General features: G+C 43.3%; 2 protein-coding genes across 2 annotated transcripts in view; both read left to right on the top strand.

Annotated features, from left to right (window-relative positions):
- Positions 1 to 10,310, top strand: part of LOC116980250 (suppressor of tumorigenicity 14 protein-like) — a 71,648-nt gene extending 61,338 nt beyond the window's left edge. Inside the window, exon 30 of the mRNA XM_033032303.1 lies at positions 9,348 to 10,310. Within this exon, the coding sequence (XP_032888194.1) occupies positions 9,348 to 9,506 (159 nt within the window). The 3' untranslated portion in view covers positions 9,507 to 10,310. The remainder of the gene's footprint in view (positions 1 to 9,347) is intronic.
- A 6,452-nt stretch (positions 10,311 to 16,762) lies between these two features.
- Positions 16,763 to 24,406, top strand: part of LOC116980249 (suppressor of tumorigenicity 14 protein homolog) — an 87,942-nt gene continuing 80,298 nt past the window's right edge. The window contains exon 1 of the mRNA XM_033032302.1: positions 16,763 to 17,034. Within this exon, the coding sequence (XP_032888193.1) occupies positions 16,966 to 17,034 (69 nt within the window). The 5' untranslated portion in view covers positions 16,763 to 16,965. The remainder of the gene's footprint in view (positions 17,035 to 24,406) is intronic.

Here is a 24,406-nt window from a genome sequence, read left to right as displayed (position 1 = left end):
ACCTTTTTATTCTATTCTCAGGGTTGTGTCTTAACAGCTGCTTTTAAAATCATCTGTACTTTCCTCTTTACTCTGTGTTGTAGGAGCGTGTACAGGGATGACCAATTAGACCAATCTGGGCTTGAAGGTTCCTCCTCCACGGGTGGCAGAGATCCAGTGATACTGTAGTATTTGAGGTTCTTTTCATACCTACCTGATCGGTGATAGTTTCAATAATATGTAAATGTTGGGGAGACACAAGAAACCGTAGAAGATGATATCTTGAGCAAAAAAGTGCTGGAGGAACTTAGCAGGTCAGGCGGCATCTATAGAAGGAATGGGCAGATGATAGTTCAGGTTGGAACCCATCTTCAGACTACGAATGGATCCCAACTCGAAACATCATCTGTCCATTCCCTCAGTAAATGCTGGAAAGGTTTGTTTGGGATAGAATCAGTTTGTCTGGAATCTTGTCTTGCCATTTGATGCGAAGTATTCTGCACAGTCAGATCATGTGGAAGTGGTTAACCAGTCTGAAGAAAGGTCTCGACCTAAAACGTCACCCATTCCTTCTCTCCAGAGATGCTGCCTATCCCACTGAGATACTCCAGCATTTTGTGTCTATTTTTGGTTAAGCTGTCTGTTATGTCTGCCGTACACTGTCCATGTCTTGCAAGTATAGCATAAGGTGGATATGACACAGTGGCGGACCTACAATTTTGGGGCCCTGAAGCTTGAACTGTTATGGGGGTCCCTTCACAACCAGCAACAAGGTCTGGCTAACCACTGTTATCTTCAAAGGGGTTGTTCCATGACAGATCACCACAAATTTTAATTTCTGTCATAAATGTTAATAGTGTTTTAAATTATTTATAATTATTTTATATTAAATATATTTAGAATGAAACATCCTTAATTTGAATGCTTTTTCGGTTACGGCCAGCCTACATGATACTTTAATAACCTTTTAATTTTTATTTTAACTATTATTTTGTATTGAATTACACTATTATTAATATATATTTTTTTAATCGCTTCTCTTACAGTAGACCCAAATTTTTTAAGCAATGTAGACTAAGCAGGATATTCACCTCCAGAAAAAAAATTGGCTGTGGGTCCAGGAGGGGCCAGCGGGGTCCAGGGGCAGCACTCCTGCATTTTCAATAAATTGAAAGTGATTCTCAAGCTTTCTGCTGGTAGTTTACATAACAGAAGTTTAGAATTTTTCTAACACATAAGCAGTAAAATAACCCCCAAAAGATACATATTTCATGAAATAGACAATAGGTGCAGGTAGGCCATTCGGCCCTTTGAGCCAGCACCACCATTCACGGTAATCATGGCTGATCATCCACAATCAGTCCCCATTCCTGCCTTCTCCACATATCCCTTGACTCTGCTATCTTTAAGAGCTCTATCTATCTCTCACTTGAAAGCCTCCAGAGAATTGGCCTCCGCTGCCTTCTGAGGCAGAGAATTCCTCAGACTCACAACTCTCTGTGTGAAAAGGTATTTCCTCATCTCTGTTCTAAATGGCCTACACCTTATTCTTAAACTGTGGCCCCTGGCTCTGGACTCTCCCAGCATTGGAAACATGTTTCCTGCCTCTAGCGTGTCCAAACCCTTAATAATCTTATATGTTTCAATAAATGCCCTCATGCAGCTAAAAAAATCTTTACAAAAAATATGTTACTTGAAATGTCTCTTTGTCTAGCACTGAGATGAGAAAAAACTTTTTCACCCAGAGTTGTGAATTTGTGGAATTCTCTGCCACAGAGGTCTCGTCTCCTTCAGCAGCACCTCGGTCTCCCTACCTTAGCTCAGACATCCACTTCTCCTCACCTCACCTACGCTTACTTCCCCTCAACTACACACCTATACCTCGACTAATCCCCTCGCCTCGACGATACCTCACCACCAAACTTCTCCTCACACCTAAACCCCGCCTCGACTAAACCGTACCTCACTAAACCTCTCCCCTCAAATAAACCTCACACCTCACCTCACACCTTAACCCCACCTCAACTTAACTAAACCTCCCACCTCACAACTAAACTCCACCTCACACCTAATCTGCGCCTCAACTAATCGGTGCCTCTCTCCCGCTCCCTATATTTATAGCACCCCCCCCCCCGCGGCCATTGGCGGCGCCTCACGTGAGCGGAACAGCTCCAACCGGAGGACGGGTCCGAGCGTGGAGAGCAGCGAAGGCGCATTGCCCGAGAGAGCCGGTGGGAGGGGAGGGACGCAGGCGTGCTGAAATTAATGTCGAGCCCGAGCCCCGCCCCTCCCTGCAGGAGCGGCAGAGAGGCGGCGATTAGTCGAGGCGGGGATTATGTGTGAGGTGGGAGGTTTAGTCGAGGCGAGGTTTAGTGAGTTGAGGTTTAAGTGTGAGGTGGAGTTTTAACGAGGCGAGGGGTTTAATCGAGGTGAAAAATCAGATTCATTTCTAGGAAAACAAAAAAATCAGAATTCTGATTTAAATCGGAAGAATATCTGGACTAAAATCGCTTCTGGGGACCCCACCGGGATTAGGGGCCCTGAATCTTAAACTTCATTAGTTTCATAGTAGATCCACCCCTGGTATGACAACAACACGATACTTCTTCAGCTGGGACTCTAGGCTGACTGCTCTTTGTTCTATACGCCTCACGTAACACCCTTCACTTCTCCTTCTTCCAAAAGCAGAGCTGGTTCTGTGATCCTGTTGTTCACTTTGACATCAATGTAGTGTGATGTTGAGAGATTAGGATGATTACTATCATCTACCATCCTTTAATTATATCACCAATTATGATTGTAAATTAGCAGATATTTCCAAACGATAAAAACCGATCATTTTTAAAAAACTGTAAAAATGGAAATCTGGAATAAAAACAGAAAATGCTGGAAAGACTTAACAAAACTGGCATCATCTGTGGAAAGTGAATCAAAGTTTATATTTCAGGTCAGAGACCCTTTGTCAAATGAGGCAACTGGGATATAAAACATTAATTACTTTTTCCTGATGCTGCCTGACCTGCTGAGTGAAGCATATTTTGTTTTTATAATTTAAAAAAAATGGATTGCTCTTAACTATAAAACCACTGGCTGAAGAAAATCTGATAGGGTAGTAGATGTTAGATACAAAAACAGGATAAAAACTATGACACTATTGTTAAAATTGTTTAATATGAGTTATACCTGCAAGCTCGCATCTGAATTCGCCTTTTTACTTGACAACTTCTCTCTCACTCAGCACGTCACCTTTCCCACCCATGACAAAGGTCACATCCTTGACCTGGTCTGCTCCACAAATCAACCGGTACTCGACCTCCATCCATGCCTCTTCCCCCTCTCTGATCATAAGCTTATACGGTTCACCATCCCTTCTCCGACACCTCGCCCCCGCTTCCTCCGAGAAATCACCTTCCGTAATCTTAAATCCATTGATTCCCACCATCTCTCTGACCTGCTCTCCACCAGTCTCCCCCAGGACTCAACCCATATCTCACCTGATGATCTCACAAACCATCTCAACTCCACCTTGTCTACCTCCCTTAACACTATGGCCCCCCTCAAAACAAGAACCGTAACTTTCAACACATCTTCACCCTGGTACACACCTGCACTTCGTAAACTGAAACAGACTGGTTGCCGACTTGAACGACTCACAAAGAAATCATCTCTCACAGTACACCTTGAAGCTTACAAACTCCACCTCACTGACTACAAAGATGCCCTCATTGCTGCAAAATCTGCCTACCTCTCCTCCATATTCACTGATCCCTGCCTAAACCACAGAACCCTCTTCTCCACAGTGGGCAACCTCCTCAAGCCTCGAGCCAACACTCTCCCTACCTCTACTCCGGATCTCTGCAACTCATTCCTCCACTTTTTCGCTGATAAAATCAGCACCATCTATCAATCTTTATCCCCTGTACCCGACTCCCCAGCATCTACTCCACCACCTACCAAGGCCCCTCCTTTCAACATCTCCACTGACCTCCTTACCCCTCCTCCACACTGCTTCCTCTCCCAGTTTGACCAGGTCACCCCTACTGAAATCTCCAAACTCATCAGCTCTTCCAAACCCACTACCTGCTCCCTCGACCCTCTCCCCAGTCCCCTGCTGAAGTCCTGCCTCCCCGTTCTCTGCCCCTACCTCACTAATCTCTTCAACTCCTCATTGTCCCAAGGAATTGTCCCCTCCGCTTTCAAAACTGCTGCTGTCACACCAATCTTAAAGAAACCTGGTCTTGATCCCTCCTCTCTCATTAACTACCGCCCAATCTCAAACCTCCCCTTTCTTTCAAAAACCCTGGAGCGTATTGTTGCGTCGCAACTTCATTCCCACCTCCTTACGTATAACCTACTTGAACCCCTCCAATCTGGCTTTCGCCCCCTCCATAGCACAGAAACTGCTCTCCTCAAAGTCCTCAACGACCTCCTCACCTCTGCTGACACTGGTTCCATCAACATCCTCATCCTCCTCGACCTGAGCGCAGCCTTCGATACAGTGAACCATAACATCATGCTCACCAGACTCAAAGACCTCGACATTGAAGGCTCTGCACTCAGCTGGCTCCGTTCTTACCTTTCCAACAGATCACACTTCATCTCTCTCCACAACCACACCTCTGCTACAGCCGCAGTCACTCAAGGCGTACCCCAAGGCTCCGTACTCGGCCCCCTCCTCTTCATCATCTACATCCTCCCCCTTGGTCAGATACTCCGCCACTTCAACCTGGACTTCCACTGTTACGCCGATGACACTCAGATCTACCTCGGCACCAAATCCCCACACAACCCCCCCCTCTCCCATATCAACTCCTGTTTGTCAGCTATAAAAACCTGGATGCAACATAACTTCCTCAAACTCAACAGCGATAAGACAGAATTCCTCCTCATAGGCTCCAAAGCCACACTCAGCAAAATCAATAACCCCACTCTCACCATCGACGGCACCACTGTCTCCCCATCTCCCCAGGCCCGCAACCTTGGCGTGATCTTTGATTCCACCCTCTCCCTTGAGCCTCACATCCGCCGTCATTAAAACCTCCTTTCATCTCTGCAACATCGCCACTCAGACCCTCTCTCACACCTCCCGCTGCTGAAAGATTCATCCATGCCTTCATCTCCTCCCGACTGGACTATTGCAACTCACTTCTCCTTGGCATCAGCTCCACCTACATCAACCGACTCCAACTGGTCCAGAACGCAGCCGCCCGACTCATCACCCACACCAAATCCTGGCATCACATCACTCCAGTCCTCAAACAACTTCACTGGCTTCCCATCTCCCACCGGATCACCTACAAAATCCTGATCCTCACCTACAAAGCCCTCCACCATCTGGCCCCCCCCCATATCTCACTGACCTCCTCTCCCCCTACCAACCCTCACGGTCCCTCAGATCCACATCAGCCGGTCTCCTCTCCATCCACAAGTCCAACCTCCGCAGTTTTGGGGACAGAGCCTTCTCCAGGGCAGCTCCCAGGCTCTGGAACTCCCTCCCCCAACTGATCCGCAATCCCGTGTCCCTCACCATCTTCCAGTCCCGCCTCAAGACCCATCTCTTCACCTCTGCCTATCCTTAGCCCCACGTCCCCCTCCCTTTTCATCTGTGCATTAATTGCCTCATATTGTGTTTGAATTGAATTCTGTCTTTACTTTGTGTACTAGTCATGTCTCTACTATTTATTTCATTCCCCTTACATGTTTTTCCTCTACCTGCTAAATTTTTGTAAGGTGTCCTTGAGACTCTTGAAAGGCGCCCATAAATAAAATGTATTATTATTATTATTATTATACCAATAAATTTAAGTACAACATTGTCATGTAAGACAATGCAACAGAATATTCCTCAGCCACTAGATTGGATGCAATGGAGTGGTCAGTTTCCTTCATGGCAATATTAACTCAGTTAAACATGAGTCATTCTCACAGAATAGTCAAAAGCGTTTAATTGTTATGTTTACTGGCAATGAAACATTGAAGTTCTTACTTCCTGCCACTTAACAGGCCCATTAATGCAATAACACTAAGATATATATATATAATTACCAATAATACCAAAAATGAATAACCATAAAACTAGGCAATCTTTAGTTTAGTTTAGAGATACAGTGTGGAAACAAACCCTTCGACCCATTGAGTCCATGTTGACCATCGATCACCCAGACACTAGTTCTATGTCACCCCACTTTTGTACCCTACACACTAGGGGCAATTTACAGAAGCCAATCAACCTACAAACCCTTTGGCGGAAACCGGAGCACCCACAGAAAACACACTTGGTCACAGGGAGAACATAAAAATTCCACACAGACAGTACCCGTAGTCAGGAACAAATCCAAGTGTCTGGTGATGTGAGACAGGAGCTCCACCGCTGCACCACTGTGCTGCCCTGAGCAGTTCTTTGGTGGCCAGGTAGCTTAAACAGTACAGTGCTTTTGTACAGTCGAAGATTACTTGTTGAGGTCTTATGATCTTGCTTGAATCATCTGCCATCATCAATTAAATGAAAAGCAAATGTTACACAGCAAGATCCCATACAACAATGAAGCAAATGACCGATTGATCTCTTATTGTGGATTGAGTGAGGTAATAAACCTAGGCAGATTTTTTTTTCTAATGACGCCTATGAATATTGTTTCTATGACAAAACAGGTTTGATTTAGGATACAGAACACCGAAGGATATGCCACAAGCGTTTACGAGAAAAAGCATCATGCAGCTAAAGCTTCCATTGTTGTCTGGGAACATTTGTTGTTGGTTGCTTTGCAATATCTGGTTCATGATGCGCAAAAAGAGGGAACGCCACAGGAGAGAGATTGTGATGATTATATTTAATAATCTGATCAAACACAGTGCTGATAATGTAACAAATGATACCATTCATCATGGTTAAACATCTGATGCGCTCACACGTGTGGAACAGTTTGCAATATAATAGTGTTACTAAGTACACAGTGAAGAAACATAAACATTTTGAGTCTCCTGTCTGATATCAGTTGCATCTCAAAATCGGGAGATGGTACATCTAGTGCATAATGGCCTGACCTTGATACATTATAGTACATGAAAGTGAAACTGCAAGCTTTATCAAAAAGCAAAAAATAAAATCTAAACATTGAACATCTGATATTCAAGGCCTGTGCCTGCTGATTGTATTCATGTCCATGATGTCAAAAGCAGTCATATGATTCCAGAGACGTACGGTCTGTAATCACAGCTACCCTGGAAGTCATACTGATCTTGCATGTTTTCTCCTTTTTGACTCTGAGGTTATCTGGTCTGGCTTTTATTCCTTTGATCATGCTCCCATCAAACTGCTGCCTCCATCAGGTTGATGGATCTCACTGCCATCGCTTTCCCTATCTTCATGTCGAGGCTACCCATATCTGCAAATCTTCATTTATACAAAGTTTTCAAATATTAAATTGAAGCTTCTTCCCAGCAACCACAGACCCTTGAACACTGCACAACACTAACCTCGGTGACTATGAACTTCCATGGGGTGTCTTTGGTTGCACTATGGACTGGTTTTGCACTATTATGGTTATCTAGTACTACTGTTATTAAGTTAGTGTTTTATGATTATTGTATATTTATTTGTGTGTTATTGTTTCAATGGGCATGATAAGCTGCAGCAAGTAAGAATGTCATTGTTCCATTGCCTGTACATATGACAAACGCTCTTGACTCTGGATCTGAATCCTCGGTGGAATTGTTATCAACAGTTCATTCAATTCAATTCAATTCAATTCAATTCAATTTATTGTCATTTGGACCCCTTGAGGTCCAAACGAAATGCCGTTTCTGCAGCCACACATTACAAACAAATAGACCCAAGACACAACATATTTTACATAAACATCCATCACATTGCTGTGATGGAAGGCCAAAAAAACTTTTCTCTCCACTGCACTCCCCCCCCCGATGTCAGAGTCAAAGTCAAAGCCCCCGGCGGGCGATGGCGATTGTCCCGTGGCCATTAAAGCCACGCCGGGTGATGCAAGGTCGCACACCGGGTTCTTGATGTTAGAGCCCCCGGCATGCGCTCGCAAACTCCCGCGGCCATTCCAAGCCGCGCGGGGCGGTGATGTAGGCCCCGCTCCAGGAGCTCTTCAACCCCGCAACTCGGGCGGGAGAAGTCGCCGTTGCGGGAGCCCTGAAAAGCGGTCTCCCTCCAGAGACCCGCGGGCTCCCGGTGCCGCCGTCCGCCAAACCCGCAGTTGCAGCCACCGAATCTCCGGGGGTCGGGTCGCAGCAGCGTCCACCACAGCTCCACCCGCTCTGGACTCGGCCAGCTCCGCGACGGTGAGGTGAGTAGTCGGCACCACAGCCCCCGGTCTTCCTGTTGGAGGCCGCTCCTCGTTGCAGCCCCAACGACAACGGAGACCCGACAAAGAAAAGGTCGGGTCTCCCGTGCAGGGAGAGATTTAAAAGTTACCCCCAACCCCCCCCACACCACCCCCACCCCCCCACACACATACCCCAACAAAAATAACAAAAACTACATTAAAACATAGACATAAAATAATAAAAACGCAGACGGACTGCAGAGGCCGCTGCAGACGAGAGTCGCGCCGCCTACCGGATTAAAGTACTGAAAACAACTAAAATATCTAATTATTGATCAATTGTAACTTTAAAAGACAACCAACCGGACTGGGAAACCTTCGCATTCAAATGTAAGCTGGATCCTCAGAACAAGGAGCCTTGTTGCCTGATACAGCATAGGGGTTTATAAACTTTCCATATAACTGTGAAAATAGTAAATTACCTTGCATTTTCCTCATTAGCCTGTCTGTGGCCTTTGATACAAATTCTCATCACCTCTGCGCAGTGGGTGAAATTATACTGTTGTCGTCAGAGGCATCTGCAAGCCCTTCTCTTAATGGATGAGCGGACAGAAGATATTTTGTGGATTATTAACACACGGACAGAAGATATTTTGTATTTCCTCATCTGTTCTTTTGCACATCCAGGGAGTTCATACATAACCACTCCTCCAAATGCCTTGAGGCTGAACAAGACTTCCTACAATTAATATAACAGGATTGATTTTTGTGTAATTATGAAGATGTGTCCATCCACATGTCTATTATATCTCCATGACAAAGCATAACCTAGCCCTATCAGTTCATCCATGAGTAAATTGGCATTTAAACCTTTGTGCTCTCTTGGGTGCGATCCCTATATTCCACATTGAAATTTTGACCATGGCAGGGTTTCCCCAGTCCTGCTTCCTGTGACCTATGATGTCTAAGGTCTGTCAAAGTTACAATTACTCAAACTCTGTTGTCTTGTAGTACAGTTATCACTAGATATTGTAATCACGTCTTGTTCTATAAGAGACATTTGTTTAACTTTTATTCTAGGGAGACTCTGGAGGCCCATTGGTGTGTCTGGGCAAAAGAAGAAGATGGTTTCTAGCGGGAATAGTTAGCTGGGGAGAAGGATGTGCTCGACGTAATCGTCCTGGAGTTTATACTCGTGTTTCTAGATTTTCTGACTGGATCAAACAACAAATTAATTGAAACCTTGGATTATTCAACGAAGATGTTCCTTATGTTTCCTAATTGGATTAATTTAATAACTCAATATTTTTCACTTTCAAGTGAGCCTGAAACATGATTATTGATTCCATCCACTAATGCTTTGAAGATTCAACGGCCAGTAACAGCCATTGTCAGAACAAAAACTGTGGTAGGAAAAACATACACAAAACAATGGTTAATAGTATGTGAATGATTCCTACTAAGAAGACATTTATAAATGAATTGAGTTCTGCTAATAGCTGGCAAAATAGAGGCATAAGAATAGTACCTATGTTATATGTCAAGGTTTTATTACAGTGCAATATCTATACTAGCTTTATCAAGTAATTGTTTTAGAGGTTTCTATTCTTATTTTAAAAGAGGACAATGTGTAGTGCTGTTACACTTGGTAGATCAATTAGCTTTACTATTTACTAATTAGGGTTGTGAAAGCGCATTTATTTTGAAATAATAATTAAATTTTTCAAGGACAATTGACAATTATGTTTGTGATTGTGATCTTTCATAATTTTCCAAATAATTTCATGCCAAATCTTTGCATAAAGTCTAAAAATATTCAGTTATTTTTGTGATTTCCTGTCTATTTTAATTGGCACAAAGCATGAACACAGGAAAAATCCATCATTGCATGCTTTGCTGCACGTTAGAGTCATTGAGCACAACACGGAAACAGGTCCGGCCTACCTTGACCACGCAACCAAATTGGCATATTATTGGTTGTCCTATTTGCCTGCATTTAGCCCATCTATATTACTAAAAGTCTGATCTTGACCACTTCCTGTTGATCTGTATATTGATTTTAGAAAAAACGCTGCCACTTACGGTTGTGATTTCAGGCCATCTTACTCAGAGTCCCCCTCCGCAGCTCAGGACAAGAGGATGTTTCCAATCGATAAAAAATAAAAGAGTTATTAGTGTTTAAAAAATGTTGCAATTCTCTCTCCTGAAGGCCATGCCCCTTCCAGAGGGACTATAAAACCCAGAAGTATTGAGTGCCTCAGTGTGTATCTGCAAGATGGGGGAGCAAGAGGGTCACGTCTATCAGTCTGAGCGCTGTGAATAACACTGAACACATGTCTACTAAACTATGTAGTTTTACTGACCTGTCAGTGCCCTTAATGTGGTTTGAAAATATAGTTTGGAAATGCTAAATCTGTGTTGCCTTTAGTTTGGAAATGCTAAAGCTGTTGTTGCCTTTGGTTTGGAAATGCTAAAGCTGTGTTGCCTTTGGTTTGGAAATGCTAAAGCTGTGTTGCCTTTGGTTTGGAAATGCTAAAGCTGTGTTGCCTTTGGTTTGGAAATGCTAAAGCTGTGTTGCCTTTGGTTTGGAAATGCTAAAGCTGTGTTGCCTTTGGTTTGGAAATGCTAAAGCTGTGTTGCCTTTGGTTTGGAAATGCTAAAGCTGTGTTGCCTTTGGTTTGGAAATGCTAAAGTTGTGTTGCCTATGGTTTGGAAATGCTAAAGCTGTGTTGCCTATGGTTTGGAAATGCTAAAGCTGTGTTGCCTATGGTTTGGAAATGCTAAAGCTGTGTTGCCTTTGGTTTGGAAATGCTAAAGCTGTGTTGCCTTTCGTTTGGAAATGTTGAAGTTGCCTTGCCTAATTAAAGTTGCCTTGCCTAATTAAAGTTGCCTTGCCTAATTAAAGTTGCCTTGCCTAATTAAAGTTGCCTTGCCTAATTAAAGTTGCCTTGCCTAATTAAAGTTGCCTTGCCTAATTAAAGTTGCCTTGCCTAATTAAAGTTGCCTTGCCTAATTAAAGTTGCCTTGCCTAATTAAAGTTGCCTTGCCATCTACATAATTAAAAGTCTAATCTTGACCACTTCCTGTTTGCGCTTTATATTGATTTTAGAAAAACGCTACCACGTACGATTTTTGGACATCTTACTCAGTCCCCCTCCGCTCATCAGGTGCCGAGGATTTTTCCCATCAATGAAAAATAAAAGAATTGTTTATGTTTAAAAAAATGTTGAGATTCTCTCTCCTGTCAATCATGCCACAAAGGCCACGCCCCTTCTGGTGGGGGGGAGGGACTATAAAACCCAGATGTGTGGGCGTGGCTCAGTTTCTGCAGGATGGAGGAGGGAGAGGTCACGACTCGCTGTCTTTAGTGGCCTTGCATCCTGCTTGAAATGGTATGAAACTGCACTTGAATTTGGTGGCCTTGCACCGTGCTTGAAGTGGTAAGAAACTGTACTTGAATTTGGTGGCCTTGCACCCTGGTGGAAATGGAATTTCAAGGAATAGCCATGAGTCAACTGCCAGCCCACCAGCCGTGAGTGAATGAGCTGCCAGCACAACAGGCTTGAGTGAGTGAGCCACCAGCTCAAGAATCCATTCGGCCCACAATGTCCCTACTAGCCCTCTGGAAACCAGTCCCTTCAGCCCAGAACACCCATACTAGAGCTCCAGAAAGCCCCCGCCCCCTCCACTGGCCACCAATATTGGTATTGGTGGAGAGGTGGAATATTGCGTTGGGGGACCAGCCCTCCCGTGTGATGCTGGGACCCAACTGGTCCCACTTAGTCTAGTATCCCTCTAAACCCTTCCTATTCATATATCTGTCCAAATTTCTTTTAAATGTCTTGTATATCCCCATAGTGTTTCCTAATGACAAATTTGTGCCTTCTAAGGTTAAGCAAATACTTCATAAAACAAATTCATGGTACAGTAGATGGAGAGCAATGGGGATAAATATTAAGTTAAAGCATTTTAATAGGAATTGTTTAGATAAGGATAGTGGACATCCGAGATGTCCTCATTCTGTTCCCACTCCCATCATAGATGAGGCCCTCACTCGTGTCTCCTCGGTACCCCGCAGCTCCACCCTTGCTCCCCTTCTCCCTAGTCGCAACAGAGACAGTCCTCCTCGACCGTACCTTTCACCCCATCAGCCGTCGCTTACAACACATAATCTTCCGACATTTGTGCCACCTCCAACGGGATCCCAATACTGATCACATCTTCCCATCTCCACTCCTTTCCGCCTTCCACAGAGACCATTCCTCCGCAACTACCTGGTTCTCATCCCTTCCCACCCAAACTACCCCCTCCCCAGGTACCTCCTCCCTCGACTCTGTCCAGGGACCTCGACAGTCCTTTCTGGCTAGGCAGGGGTTCACTTGCACCTCCTCCAATCTCATCTACTGTATCCGTTGTTCAAGATGTGGACTCTTATACATCAGCGAGACCAAACGTAGACTGGGCGATCGTTTCATGGAACACCTTCGCCCAGTCCGCCTCAATCTACCTGATCTCCCAGTTGTTAAACACTTTAATTCTCCTTCCCATTTCCACACTGACCTTCCTTTCTGTCCTAGGTCTCCTCCATTGTCAGAGTGAGGCTAAACGCAAATAATTGGAGGAACAGCATCTCATATTTCGCTTGGGCAGTGGTATGAATGTTATGAATGTATGAATATTAATTTTTCTAACTTCAAGTAATCCCGGCATTCCCTCGCACTCTCTCTGTCAATCCCCGCCCAAGTCGCACCAGCTTCACATTCTCACCCAACAAACAGCTAAAAATGTCCTGTTTCCTTTATCATTGCTATTTTTTCCATATCTTTCATTCATTATTCTTTATCTCTGTACATCATCGTCTATATCTCTCATTTCCCTTTTCCCTAACTAGTCTGAAGAAGGGTCTCGACCCAAAACGTCACTAGTTCCTTCTTTCCAGAGATGCTGCCTGTCCCGCTGAGTTACTCCAACTTTTTGTGTCTATCTTTAGTGAAACTAATGGTCCAATTTTCAGAGAAATCCAGCTGTAAAGAATCACAGAAAGTTGGTAAGCAGGTACAGCAAATAATTAGGAAGGCAAATGTAATGTTGTCCTTTTTTGTCAGAGTGATGTGGTACTTAAGTAGGAAAGACGTTACAACTTTACAAGACTAAAGTGTCTATACCTGACGCACAGTGGCACAGCAGTAAAGTTGCTGCCTGACAACGCTTTCAGCACCGGAGACCTGGGTTCGATCCCGACTACGGGTGCTGTCTGTACGGAGTTTGTACATTCTCCCCGTGACCTGCGTGGGTTTTCCCCGAGATCTTCGGTTTCCTCCCACACTCCAAAGACGTACAGGTTTGTAGGTTAACTGGCTTGTTTAAAGTGTAAATTGTCCCTGGTGTTAATGTACAGGGATCGCTGGTCAGCACGGACCCGGTGGGCCAAAGGGTCTGTTTCTGTGCTGTATTTCTAAACTAAACTAAACTCAACTAAACTTGAGGTCTTGCACAGTTTTGGCAGTCTTATTTGTCAAATACTAGCTTTATGGACAGCAGAGAAGATTATGAGATTAATTACTGGGACAAAGAAACTTTTAATAAATAAATATTGTGTAGATAGTCACATCCATGGAGATTAGAACAGAGAGAGGTAATGGTATGAAATGTGTGCAGTTTGAAGGAGATTTGAGCTTTGATTTTGCTCAAGATTTTAGGATTAGCTGTTTCTTGTGTCTCCATTAAATATATTCAATGTTCCATTAGAGGGTTGTGGGATCAAGCAGTAAAGTGGAGTTAAGCAAAATGATTAGATGTTGTTAAATAGTGAAGCACGTTCAAGGGATGTTTGGCCCAACTCTTATACTCTTATGTGACCCCCCCCCCCCCCCCCCACTTTTCTCACCTTCAGGTCTTGGAAATCCAATGTATGTAGAAATTAGACTGAAAAATCAGAGTTGTTTAGCTCACCATGGGTACAGCTGCTCTAGAAGTTGAGCATGTTTTAATGAGGATGCATTTTGAATAAAAGAAAGTTGTGCTTTCATAATTTATAATGTTCTAACACATAATTGATCAGAAATGCATTTGTTGACCTGCTTTGTTAATGTGGTCTATCTGAAGTGCACAGCAGTGCATCATGTTTCCACACATATATTTTGTAAGGTAATAAAAGTTGACTTTATAATCTGATGTCATTACCTGATCCAGTTAAAAAGTAGCAAAGTTGCATCTGGCTAATTCCTTCCCATACAGACAAAATTAATTGGAGATAACTCAAATTATGAATCCACTCTTCACCAAACTAGTGTGTGTCGTGTGATTCAGAACCAAATGGTCATGAATATATGAATATCCAGTTTATTGTCTATAATTGTTGCTCTCTGAGCAAATGTTTCTTTATATTGCGGCTTAAAATTAACGTGTTAGAGTCATGGTCATATCTCACAGAAGGAGCCCTTTACCACAACTCATCCATGCTGACTAAGATGTCTCATTTATGCTAGTACCCTGCCCACGTTTGGCCCATATCCCTCTAAATCTCTCATATCCAGATACCGGTCCAAATGTATTTTAAATGCTGCTTCCCTTTGACTTGTTTTGGTGTTCCACCATACAACAAAGTGGGAACTTTGGTGTGAAAATCTACACAAACAGCTCCATGGTCACATTGATGCTCTGTTTTATAATGGAAAGCAACATACTTGGAAAATGGTTAGAGTCTAACTTAGGAGGTTTACTTGCTGAAATGCCCATTCTTTATAAGATTTATAATTAAAAAAACAATCACAATAGTTTTGCAGATCAGTTTAAACTTATAGAATGTTGCATCAAGAAAGGCCTTTCGGTCCACCTTGCCTAAGCCAACCAATTTGGCACACTGGGCTACTCCCATTTGCCTCCATTGCCCCATATATCTTTCCAAATGTCTTTTTAAAATTGTAATTCTATACACTTCTAGTGGCAGCTCATTCCAGATACAGACTATCCTCCTTGTGAAAATGTTGCCCCTGAGATTCCATTCTCCGAGGCCTGTCTCATTTGTAAAAGTAAGAGAGCACCATCTTTGCTGAAAGAGGAAGATTTATCATTCAACAAACAATCACAATAGTTTTGCAGATCAGTTTAAACTTATAGAATGTTTTACCTCTTACCTTAAGACAATGCCCTCAAGTTTTAGACTACTCTGAGACAAAGACTGTGAGTGTTCTCTTCATCAATGCCCTTATAATCTTGTACACATCATTAAGGTCACCCCCTCAGCCCTCAACGCTTCAAAGGAAAGGTTCCTGTCTAGTCAACCTCCCTCTGTAACTGAAGCCCAGGCAACATTGGATACACTTTTACATTGCATAAACTGTTTTTGTAGCTCATCTGCTAAGATCTGTGAGATGTAAGTAAGAGGTACTGTAGGTAGCTGCAAAAGGAAATGCTTTTGGGCATACCCTATCACATATTTCAGTGTCTCACAGAGCTGAACCATTTTGAATAGGCGGTGAAGGAACAGGACCACACTGGCCATGCACCAGACCCGTGCGTCTCACTGATGGCAAAGCCACACAGGAGCTGTTTGTTCTCTGGGGAAACTCTTGAATTGGTACAATCCTCGGGGCTGTGATCCAGAGAAGAAAATAAATTTCCTGAACCTAACCAAAAAAAACCCCACAAAGTGCTGGAGGAACTCAGCAGGTCAGGGAACATCTGTGGAGGGAATGGACAATTGATGCTTCATGTCGGGACACTTCTTCAGACTGACAAAGTTGGGAGGAGAAAGCTGGAAGAGAGGTAGAGTAGTGGGGTGGGCAGGTGAAGAAGGGTCCAGACCCAAGATGTAATTTATCTATGTCCTCCAGAGATGCTGCCCGACTTGCTGAGCTACTCCAGCACTTTGTGTCTATCTCTGGGGGTGGGACATAGCCTGGCTGGGTAGAGGCAAAATAAATATTGGCAATTGTGTGCAGTAAGTGACAAAGGCTTGAGGGTGACGGGGAGAGAAAAGGGTGTAAAATAAGAGGAGGAGTGAAATGTACAGTCAGAGGGAGGGATATGGGGGGGAAGAGAACGGAAAGAGGAAAGATAAAAGGGAACTGGGCTGGGGTTGGGAGATAAGACGGGGAAAGCAGGGTGACGGGGTAGGATTAGTGAGGTAAAGGAAGAGGAGAAAGGAGCAAGATGACTGAGATTTAAAAAAAGACAAAGATCAGACTGCCTGATCCGCTGAGTTACTCCAGCCCGGATTCATATATTTTTGTAAACCAAATCTGGGGTTCCTTGAATCTATGGGTGACTAAGGTGGTGGGAGATGGCTCCAGTATCTGCAGGTTCCTGTGCTTCCATGAACCTAACCAGAGCTGGCTTCTAAGAGAAAATAACCAGAGGCTCCTGAGCGGCCGCCCGAACCGTTCCTTAAAGGCGTCTTGCTCCCGAACAACTCTGGAGCGCTTGCCACCACCAGCAGGGTTGGACCCTGCTCCTTGCTGAGGCTTGAAGCAGCGGCGGACGCGGCGCCAGGGGACGGTGCTGAGCAGCAGTGTGGGCTCCCCATTGAAAACAAAGGCAGCCGGTGCGACAGTCCTTGTGCGTAGGAGCCGCCACCAACACTCACCCCAAACCAGGACCTGCCCCCGTTCCGACCCCCACCCCCATGCGATGTGATCTCAAGGAAGAAGTGATTGTTATTTTGTGTTGATTGAGATAGGTGAACCAGGTACAAACCATGAGGAGAGAAGGAGCTGAGCGCTACCTGACCCAGACCTGCCAGACTACGACTGTCTCTTCTACACTGGTGAGTTCGGGATTTAACGGGGAAATTCATTGTTCTGGTTGGAAGGTTTGTCTTACAGTTAAGCAGAAATGCGTTGAATGAGCAGGAATGTATATTCCCACGTTTTCTATACTTGAGAGTTGCTGGGACATCATTATTTTAGTGTCTTAAGTATTAAGATTAAATGGAATAATATGACCTGGGCAGTTCTGCCTGAAGTTGCGTACTGTTTAAAGCACACCTCAGAACTTTTGAACACCTCAGAACTGTTTGATTGTGCGATTGGTACGTTAAATAGCCGCTGTAAATTGCCTCTTGTGTGGAGGTGAATGGTCGAATCTCGGGGGAGTTATGATCAGTGTAGACAACTGGATCAAAGTGCTATTTTTATTTTTCGTGCTGCGGTTCTCTTTTTTTTAAAAGTCTGATTTATTTTACATATCAGTTGTTCCCAGGTTTATAAATAAGAAATAAAACACCTCACACCAATTCCAGTTGCTCAATTTCCTTCCAACCGCACTGGAGATGTCAGTGCCGTAGCAGAGTAAAGAGAGTCCAGGCCCCTGCTCTGTGTTGGCGAATTCCTATACAGAGCTTTCCTCTGATGTCAGAGCGCCATAATCTTATTGGAGCCTCTCAGCTTCACTCTGATATAAAAACTGAGAAAGAAAATTGCCAAAAATTGACACAAAGTGCTGGAATAAACTCAGCAGGTCAGAATCTCTGGAGAACATGGATAGATGAGGTTTTGCGTTGGGTCCCTTCGTCAGCATGAAACATTGCCAAAATAAGCTGACGTGTCCTTCGACTGGGAAAATATAACCAACACTTTAAATAATTGGGATAAATGCTTAGAATCACAGAGCTGTACAGCACGCAAACAGGTCCTTCACACTGAATGGTAGGTAGGGCCCTAGGGAGTGTTGTAGAGCAGAGTGATCTAGGAGTACAGGTACACAATTCCCTGAAAATGTCCTCACAGGTAGATAGAATAGTAACAAAGGTACATTGGCCTTCATTAGTCTGAAATTAAATATACAAGTTGAGACATTATGTTACAGTGGTTCAAGACGTTGGTGCGGCCACATTTGGGGTATTGTGTTCATTTTTAGTCCTTAAGCTGGAAAGAGTGTAGAGAAGATTTACGGGGATGTTGCCTGGACTCGAGGGCCAGAGTTATAATGAGAGGTTGGCCTGGCTGAGGGGAGATTTTATGGAGGTGTATAAGACCTTGAGGGGGATAGATAGGATGAATGCATAGTCTTTTTCCCAGGGTAGGGGAATCAAGAACTCGAGGACATAAGTTTAAGGTGAAAAGATTTAATAGGAACCTAAGGGGCAACATTTTCACTCAGGAGGTGGTGGGTATACGGAATAAGCTGCCAGAGAAGGTAGTTGAGGCATGAGATTCTTGGAAGGGACACATTTTTGAAAGTTGAAGTGCCCTAGGGTAAAGGGGCTTGATGGTTCAAGCTGGTTCATGGTCCAGGGCTTACCAATGACACAAGCAAAGGGGAAACAAAGTGAACATTGAAGTGCCACTTCTTCTTTCGTGTGACGTGCACAGCCTAAAGTTGTTGGACAACTTGTTCTATTTGATCTTCGTTTGTGCACGTTGAGTTGATTGCATTAGTCGAAACGGGGTGGACCACGTGAAGGTTGCAATCTTCCACCGCGAAGTGCCACTGTAGAAATAGTCAACAAGCAGTCATTTCAACGACGATTGTCGACACATTTCTAAACAATCATATTATCTTAATCAAATTGAAGTACTAAGGCTGAATAAATAGGTCCAAAATAACCTCACATTTAAATGCAAATTCTGTTCCTTTAATTTCAAAATGCTGTTTACAAGCAGTGATCTTCAAACTTGAATGATTTCAGAACAATGGGCTTAAACACTTCAAAATAATATAACATTTACTGATTGAAATCATGACTATTGGGAACATTGGTAGTGGGAAAATAGTTTTCAAGAGTAGGTGTGGGGGGCTTCAGATCATAAGAAACAGGACCAAATGTGACTGTATGTGCTGACTCTGCCATTAAAGAAGATCATGCTGATCTAACCTTGCCCTAAACTCCACTACATATCTCTCAAGCCCCCATACTGTGAAAGGGGGATTTGAGAGGCAAAGGGAGCAAGCAGGAACGTGTCGAATGTAAAGTCACAGGGCGGTGAATCAGTGGAACAGATTCCACAGTGCCACTGTGGAAGTGTAGGCAAAGTCATTGGGTATTTTTAAAGTAGAGATTGATAGGTTCTTGATTAGTAAGAGTGCTAAAGGGTACGTGGGCAGGACAATTATGTTGGGTGGGAAAGATAGATCAGCCATGACAGAATGGCATGGCAAACTTGATGGGCTGAATGGCTTAATTCTGCTCCTTTGTCTTATGTTATTAAATTATCCATATTTAGTGGTGCCAAGATCTAATATGACATGGTTAAGCAGTGAAGTGGTTGGCCACGTTGAATGTTGAATGAAAGCTCGTGAATGAAGCTGTAGCAAAGGCAGCAGTGGGAACAGCGGTGTCATCTGTACTGTTAGAGTTTGGGTAATGCAATTCCAAGACTCTTCAGCATTATCCAATTGTGAGTAAACTACACTGAAGCGAATAAGAGTTAATACTATAAACTAAGGAGTTGGAAAATAACATAGCAATTTAACTAAATTAATATCAAAAGAAAGCCTTTTAAAAAAAGATTTTTTGGAAGGAAATGTAATATTTAAGTTGACTATTTAATTATCATATGCGCCGAAAATAAAATAATACAATTCTTACTTGCTGCAGCTTTTCCTGGCCTGCAAATGCAATGACACAAAAATATATAATAATCATAAAACAATAAATTAATAACTCTAATACTAGGTAACCAGAGACACATTGCATAGACGATCATAGTTGCTGAGGTTAGTCTTGCGTAGTGTTCAAGTGCCTGATGGTTACTAGTAAGAAACTGTTCCTGAATCTGGTGATCACTTGTTTTCAGGCTCCTGTACGTTCTTCCAGATGGTAGGAGTGATATGAGAGTGTGGCCAGGATGGTGTGGGTCTCTGATGATATTTGTTGCCTTTTTGAGGCTGCATCCCCTGTAGATCTTTTTGATGGTGGGGAGGTCACTACTCGTGATGGACCGGACAGTGTCTCTCACTCTTTGTAGTCTCCTTCGTTCCTGGCCATGATGCAACGTGTCAATATGTTCTCTACATACATCTGTAGAGGTTCAAGAGAGTACTCATCGACATACCAAACCTTCTAAAGAAGTAAAGTTGAGAGGAGTTAAAGTCGAGGAAGATGAAACTCAGCAGGATCAATGGAGCGAGAAGGAGAGAGAAACTAAATTAATTTTATTGGTGTTAACTATTTCTCGCCATTTCCAGTTGACTTTTTTATATCGGGTGCATCAAGGTGTTCCCGCAGTTCTTTATCTCCTACTGCCCTCATTCACCTGTCCCAACAGAAGCTGCCTGATCTGCTGAGTATCTCCAGCATTTTCTATGTTTATTTCAGAAGTGCAGCATCTGCAGCTTTTAAGTTTAGATTTATTATTGTCACATGTTACTGAGGTACAGTGAAAAGCATTGCTATCCAATCTGATCAGATTACACTATACATAAATACATGGCAGATGGAATACAGCGTGGCTAAGTGTGAAGTCCTGCCTTTTGGAGCAAAGGCGTGGACTATTTTCTAAATGAGGAGAGAATTCAGAAATCGGAGGTGCAAAGGGACTTGGGAGCGCTGGTGGAGGATTCTCAATTAGTTAATTTGCAAGTCGAATCAGTAGTAAGGAAAGCAAATGCAATGCTAGCATTTATTTTGAGAGGACTAGAATACAAAAACTGGAATGTAATGCTGAGGCATAATAAGGTATTGGCCTGACCGCATTTGGAGTATTGTGAGCAGTTGTAGACCCTATATCTGAGGAAGGATGTGCTGGCGCTGGAGAGGGTCCAGAGGAGGTTTATGAGAATGATCCCGGGAATGAGTGGGTTAACATATGATGAGCGTTTGACGGCACTGGGCCTCTACTCGCTGGAGTTTAGAAGGATGAGAGGAGACCTAATTGAAACTTACCGAATAGCGAAAGACCTGGATAGAGTGGATGTGTAGAGGATGTTTCCACTAGTGGGAGAGTCTAGGGCCAGAGGTCATAACCTCAGAATTAAAGGACTTTCCTGTAGGAAGGAGAAGAGGAGGAATTTCTTTAGTCAGAGGGTGGCAAATCTGTGTAATTCATTGCTACAGAAGGCTGTGGAGGCCGTCAATGGATCTTTTTGAGGCGGTGATAGATTCTTGATTAGTCCAGGTGTCCGTGGTTATGGTGAAAAGGCAGGAGAATTAGGTTAAGAAGGAAAGATAGCTCAGCCATGATTGAATGGTGGAGCAGACTTGAAGGGGAAAATGGCCAAATCCTGTTCCTATCAATTATAAACAATCAAGTGAAACTCAAGTACAATAGTTAGAGCAAAGGGGAAGATATAGAGTGCAGAATATAGTTGTGATCATTGTAGCACACCAGGTTCCATAGGCAAAGTCTAATGTCTGCAATGGGTAGAGGTGAATCAGACAGTACCCCAGCTTATAGAAAGTCAGCTCAGAAGCCTGATAACAGAGGGGAAGAATCTATTCCTGAGCCTGGTGGTGTGCATCAGGTCAGCAGCTCTGCAGAGTATCCATGTATTCATGTTTTCCCTTTCATTACAGCATAAAAAAAATAGAAACAGTAGTAGGCCATTCAGCTCTTGATGCTTTGGATGTCATTCCGAAAGATCATGGCTGATCTTCTATCAGAGAACCAATCCATATGCCTTGATTCCTTTAATGTCCATTTCTAATTTAAATGAACTAACCAACCACCTCTGCACAGCCTCCTTGACTAGAGAATTCCATACATTTGCTCCCCTCAGGATGAAGGTTCTGAAAGGCTGAGCATTTATATTGAGGACTATTTTGCTTCAATTCTGCATGTTAAGTATTCACAGGAGTTTTGAAGGATGAGAGGTCCTCATTGAAACTTAATGAATAGTGAAAGGCCTGGTTAGTGTGCATGTGGACGGGATGTTTCTATTAGTGGGAGTGTCTAGGATCAGAGAGCACATCTTCAAAATAAGAGGACGTACCTTTAATAAGATGAGGAGGAATTTCTTTAGTTGGAGGGTGGTGATTCTGTAGAATTCATTGCTGCAAATGGCTGTGCTAGTCCGTCATTGGGTATTTAAGGCGGAGATTAACAGTCTTGATTAGTAAGGGTGTCAAAGGTCATGGGGAGAAGGCAGGAGAATGGAGGAATAGATACATTAGTAGAGTCGATGGGCCGAATGGCCTACTTCTGCTCCTATGAGTTATGAAGTCCTTTGAGAATGTTTCTTCCCTAAACTCGAGACAGTAAAGGCCCAGTCTGCTTAATCCCTCCTTGAGTGACAAACTTTCGTCGAGTAAGGCATTTTGACAAGGATACTCAGTAGTAAGGCATTTGACACACTCCCTCATGGTAGGCTGATTTGGAAGTTGCTTGGGATCCACAGTGACTTGGTAGTTTAGATTCACAACTGGCCTAGCCATAGAAGACTGAGAGTAATGGTGGAAAGGTGTTACTCTGGCTGGAGCTCTGTGACCAGTGGTGTTCTGCAAGGATCTGTTGTGAGAACTTTCTTTGTTGGTGATATATATAAATTACTTGGACAAAAATGTGGATGAGTTGTTTAGTAAGTTTGCAGGCAACACAACAATTGGTGGAGTTGCAGACAGTGAAGAGGGCTGGAAAAGGTTACAGAAAGATATAGATTAATTATAGATAGGGGCGGAGAAATAGCAGATGGAGTTTATTCCAGGCAAATGTGAGGTTATACTTTGGGAGGTCGGATGTAAGGGGAAAGTATACAATTAATGGCAGGACCTTTGACAGTATTGCTTTACAGAGACATTTTGGGGTCCACAGTTGCCTGAAAGTAGCAATACAAGTAGATTGTGGTAAATAAGGCATATGGTATGCTTGCCTTCATCGGTCAAAACATTGAGTTACTTGTTACTCCAAATATTTGGAAGCATACCCAGAAATCCGTAAACTCCGTGAATGTGAGTTATGTGTACTCTACGGAACAAGATTTATGGATTGGTGTCATTAAGCCCCAATCACATGACCAGAGCTAATTGCCATCAGGTGAAACAACAAATCTGCTAAATTTGGCAAAAATACCAACCTATTTTACTACTCAGATGACAATTTATCTTCAAGCACAAAATGTAACACTTGGATTAAGGACAAATATGATGAGTTGTGCCAATCCTAGCAGCCAATCTATTTGCCAAATCCCACAAAGTATTTAACTGTTGGGTGTCATCTGCAGAGTTTGCTCCTCATACAGGTTTATCTCCTTTGCTTTATTTGCTTTATTGGAGCTGGTAAATGTACAACTCTTTCTTTCATCAAGGGCAACTCCGTGTTAGGGCAGGGCAGTTTCTGTGCAACACGGGTAGTAATATAGAAATAACTTCTCAGATGAAGAGTAGGGGTGAAGCTTCTTTCAGTTTTGTAGGATCTGTTGGAGAGGATACCTTAGCTACATTTGGTCTTCTTGTGAGGTGATTCAGTTCTTCCTATACAATCGGCAGGTGATACAGATGATACAGATCTGGAGATGATACAGATATGGCCTGAATCATTACTAATGGGTTTCTTGTCCTCAGTCCTTAACAGCATATTCCTTATGGCAATTATTTTGATCAGTAAAATGATCATAGAAACAGGCTCTTCAGCCCAACTCATGCATGCCCCATCCAAGCTAGTCCCATTTGTCCATGTTTGGCCCATATCTATTTGTAAACCTGTCTTATTTATTTACTAGTCCAAATGCCTCTTAAATGTTATTGCACCTTCCATAACTACTTCCTCTGGCAGCTCATTTCATATGCACACCACACTCTGTGTGGAAAAGCTGCCCCTCTGGTTTCTATTAAATCTTTCCCATTTCACTTTAAATCATTGTCCTCTGGTTCTTGATTCCCATATCCTGGGTAAAAGAGTCTGCATTCACCCTATCTAATCCCCACATTAACGTATTTACTTCTGTGAGATCACCCCTCAGCCACCTGCGCTCCAAGGAATAAAGTCCTAGCCTGCCCAACCTCTCCCTGTAGCTCAGGCCCTCGAGTCCTTGCAACATTCTCATAAATCGTTGTTGCACTCTTTCCAGCTTAATGACATCATTCCTATAGCTGTGTGACCAAACTGAACACAGTACTCCCAGTCATGAATTTATTTATAAGATTCTGGGAGCTTATCTGGTTTACACTTCAGTAACTGGTCATGCTAGTGTAAAGAAAATAAATTCTGTAACCTTGCTTGTTGTTCCAAGAGTTAAGAGTGTTTCATTGTCAAATGTACCGA

The sequence above is a fragment of the Amblyraja radiata genome, chromosome 14 (assembly GCF_010909765.2).
Source record: "Amblyraja radiata isolate CabotCenter1 chromosome 14, sAmbRad1.1.pri, whole genome shotgun sequence".
Lineage (NCBI taxonomy): Eukaryota > Metazoa > Chordata > Chondrichthyes > Rajiformes > Rajidae > Amblyraja > Amblyraja radiata.
Note: the sequence above shows the minus strand (reverse complement) of the source record. Positions and strands in the feature narration are given on the sequence as shown.